We start from the raw sequence: 2119 nt of genomic DNA, 5'->3' as shown, positions 1-2119 counted from the left end.
TCTTGGTACCCTTTTCCAACAAATACACCAGATTTAGTTAACACAAATTTATCAGATTCAAATACCATTCTAAATCCAGCCTTTCTCAAGAGTGAACCAGAAACTAAGTTCTTCTGAATGTCTGGCACATGCAGCACATTTTTGAGCGTCACCTCTTTACCAGAGGTCATCTTCAACACCACATTTCCCACTCCCACAACTTCAGACTTTGCGGAGTTTCCCATGAACAACTTTCGATCCCCAACGGTGGCATAGGTGGAATACATATCTTTCTCGGCACACACGTGACTCGTAGAGCCGGTATCGATCCACCATCCTCTTGGATCATCCACCATGTTGGTCTCACATATAACAACACTAAGATCAATATCAGAAAGTGCTAAAGGTACATACCTTTCTTGAACCATGTTCACTTGCCTTGGTTTCTGATTTTTGTTATTTTTCTTTGGAAGTCGGCAGTCCCTTGCTATATGATTCGGTTTGCCACAGTTGTAGCAACTTCCTTGGAATTTCTTCGCTTTCCCCTTTTGCTTTTCATCATGGGGGCGCTTCCTTTTTTGACTCGTACTAGACTCCGCTAGATTTGCTTTGGCCTCGGTTTCCATCAGCTTTTTATGTGACTTGGCCTCGGTATTTCTGTTGTCCTCCTCGATGCGAAGTCACACTATAAGATCTTCAAGTTTTAACTCCTAACGTTTGTGCTTCAGGTAGTTTTTGAAGTCTTTCCACATAGGAGGCAACTTCTCAATGATAGACGCGACTTGGAATGGTTCATTGATTTCCATCCCTTCGGCCAATAAGTTATGCAAGATAATTTGTATCTCTTGCACTTGACTCATTACAGTTTTTGAGTCTATCATTTTGAAGTCCAGAAATTTGCCAACCACGAACTTCTTTATACCGGCATCTTCAGTTTTGTATTTCTTTTCCAAGGAATCCCAGAGTTCCTTGGCCGTCTTGACTGATGAATAGACACTATAGAGAGTGTCATCAAGGCCATTCAGAATATAGTTTCTGCACAGAAAATCGTCGTGGTTCCATGCATCAACAGCGGTCCTCCTTTGGGTGTCAGAATCACCTTCAACGACGACGGGGGGATCCTCCTTCAGGAATCTAGACAGATTCAATGTTGTAAGATAGAAGAGCATTTTCTGCTGCCAACGTTTGAAGTCGGCACCAGAAAACTTTGGCGGCTTTTCTCCATGTGCAGGGGCGGAAGCGAGCGGAGTGAATGAAACGGTAGACATCTTCAGAATCCGAGAAATACAAAATTTCGTCTTGCGATTGTTAGTAGGTTGTATTCTGAATTCTGAAAACTTCAATGTCGGAAGCAATCAACAGCAACGCAAATGATCAACACAGTCGAGGCGAGAGAAACTCTCTATCCGCAAGACGAAATTGCCCGTTCCAAGTGCTAAACGTTAGCGGCAATCGTCTCTAAGATACAACGACTTTCGATCGTGATATAGCAGCACAGCAAATATCACGAACTTCAACGAACGAAAATATGCTTTAACTTTTCTTTGAGAAAGTGAGGGAGAGATTTTGAGAAATCAGAAATCTGAAATGTATGTTATCAGATGTTTCTATGTCTGTTTTCTGTGTTATAACCACCATATATATAGTCTTATACACGAAACAACATGTTTGAAGGCGTAAGAATGAAACCCATGACAAAAAAATGCCAGAAACAGTCGTGACTGTTCATTCTGCAGAAGGTGCGCTCGGGCGGTAATTTTCTACCGCTCGAGTGGCCAACTTTAAGCCAACCTACTGTCTCGCTATTTTGGTACCGCGCTCGCGCGGTAATTTTTAACCGCGCGGGCGCACGTCGCTTTGAACTCACTGTCTTGCATGTGCGGTGCTGCGCCCGCGCGGTAATATTTTACCGCTCGGGCCTACTCCATAAAATAATAAAATATTATTTTAAATAAATTTTATTCAAAAAGAATAATCGGATCAGAAGACCACACCACACCACACCACGCCGAGCCGAGCCGGCCGGCCGGCCGCGTGCGCGCGTGTGTGTTTGTTGCATCAACTAGCGTCTTGCCCCTTTACAAAACATCCGGTGCCCTAAGAGCCCAATCCCATAGTCCAATGTTGGACTAATTAAGGT

The 2119-nt window shown here is 43.6% G+C and overlaps 1 protein-coding gene across 1 annotated transcript; it reads right to left on the bottom strand.

Moving 5' to 3' along the window:
• Nucleotides 1-689: 689 nt before the first annotated feature.
• Nucleotides 690-1247, bottom strand: LOC140874466 (uncharacterized). Its single transcript, XM_073277757.1, has one exon. It carries the CDS (start codon nt 1245-1247, stop codon nt 690-692), a length of 558 nt encoding a protein of 185 aa, XP_073133858.1.
• Between the last annotated feature and the right edge of the window lie 872 nt (nt 1248-2119).

Source organism: Henckelia pumila, chromosome 1 (genome assembly GCF_033568475.1).
Source record: "Henckelia pumila isolate YLH828 chromosome 1, ASM3356847v2, whole genome shotgun sequence".
Lineage (NCBI taxonomy): Eukaryota > Viridiplantae > Streptophyta > Magnoliopsida > Lamiales > Gesneriaceae > Henckelia > Henckelia pumila.
Note: the sequence above shows the minus strand (reverse complement) of the source record. Positions and strands in the feature narration are given on the sequence as shown.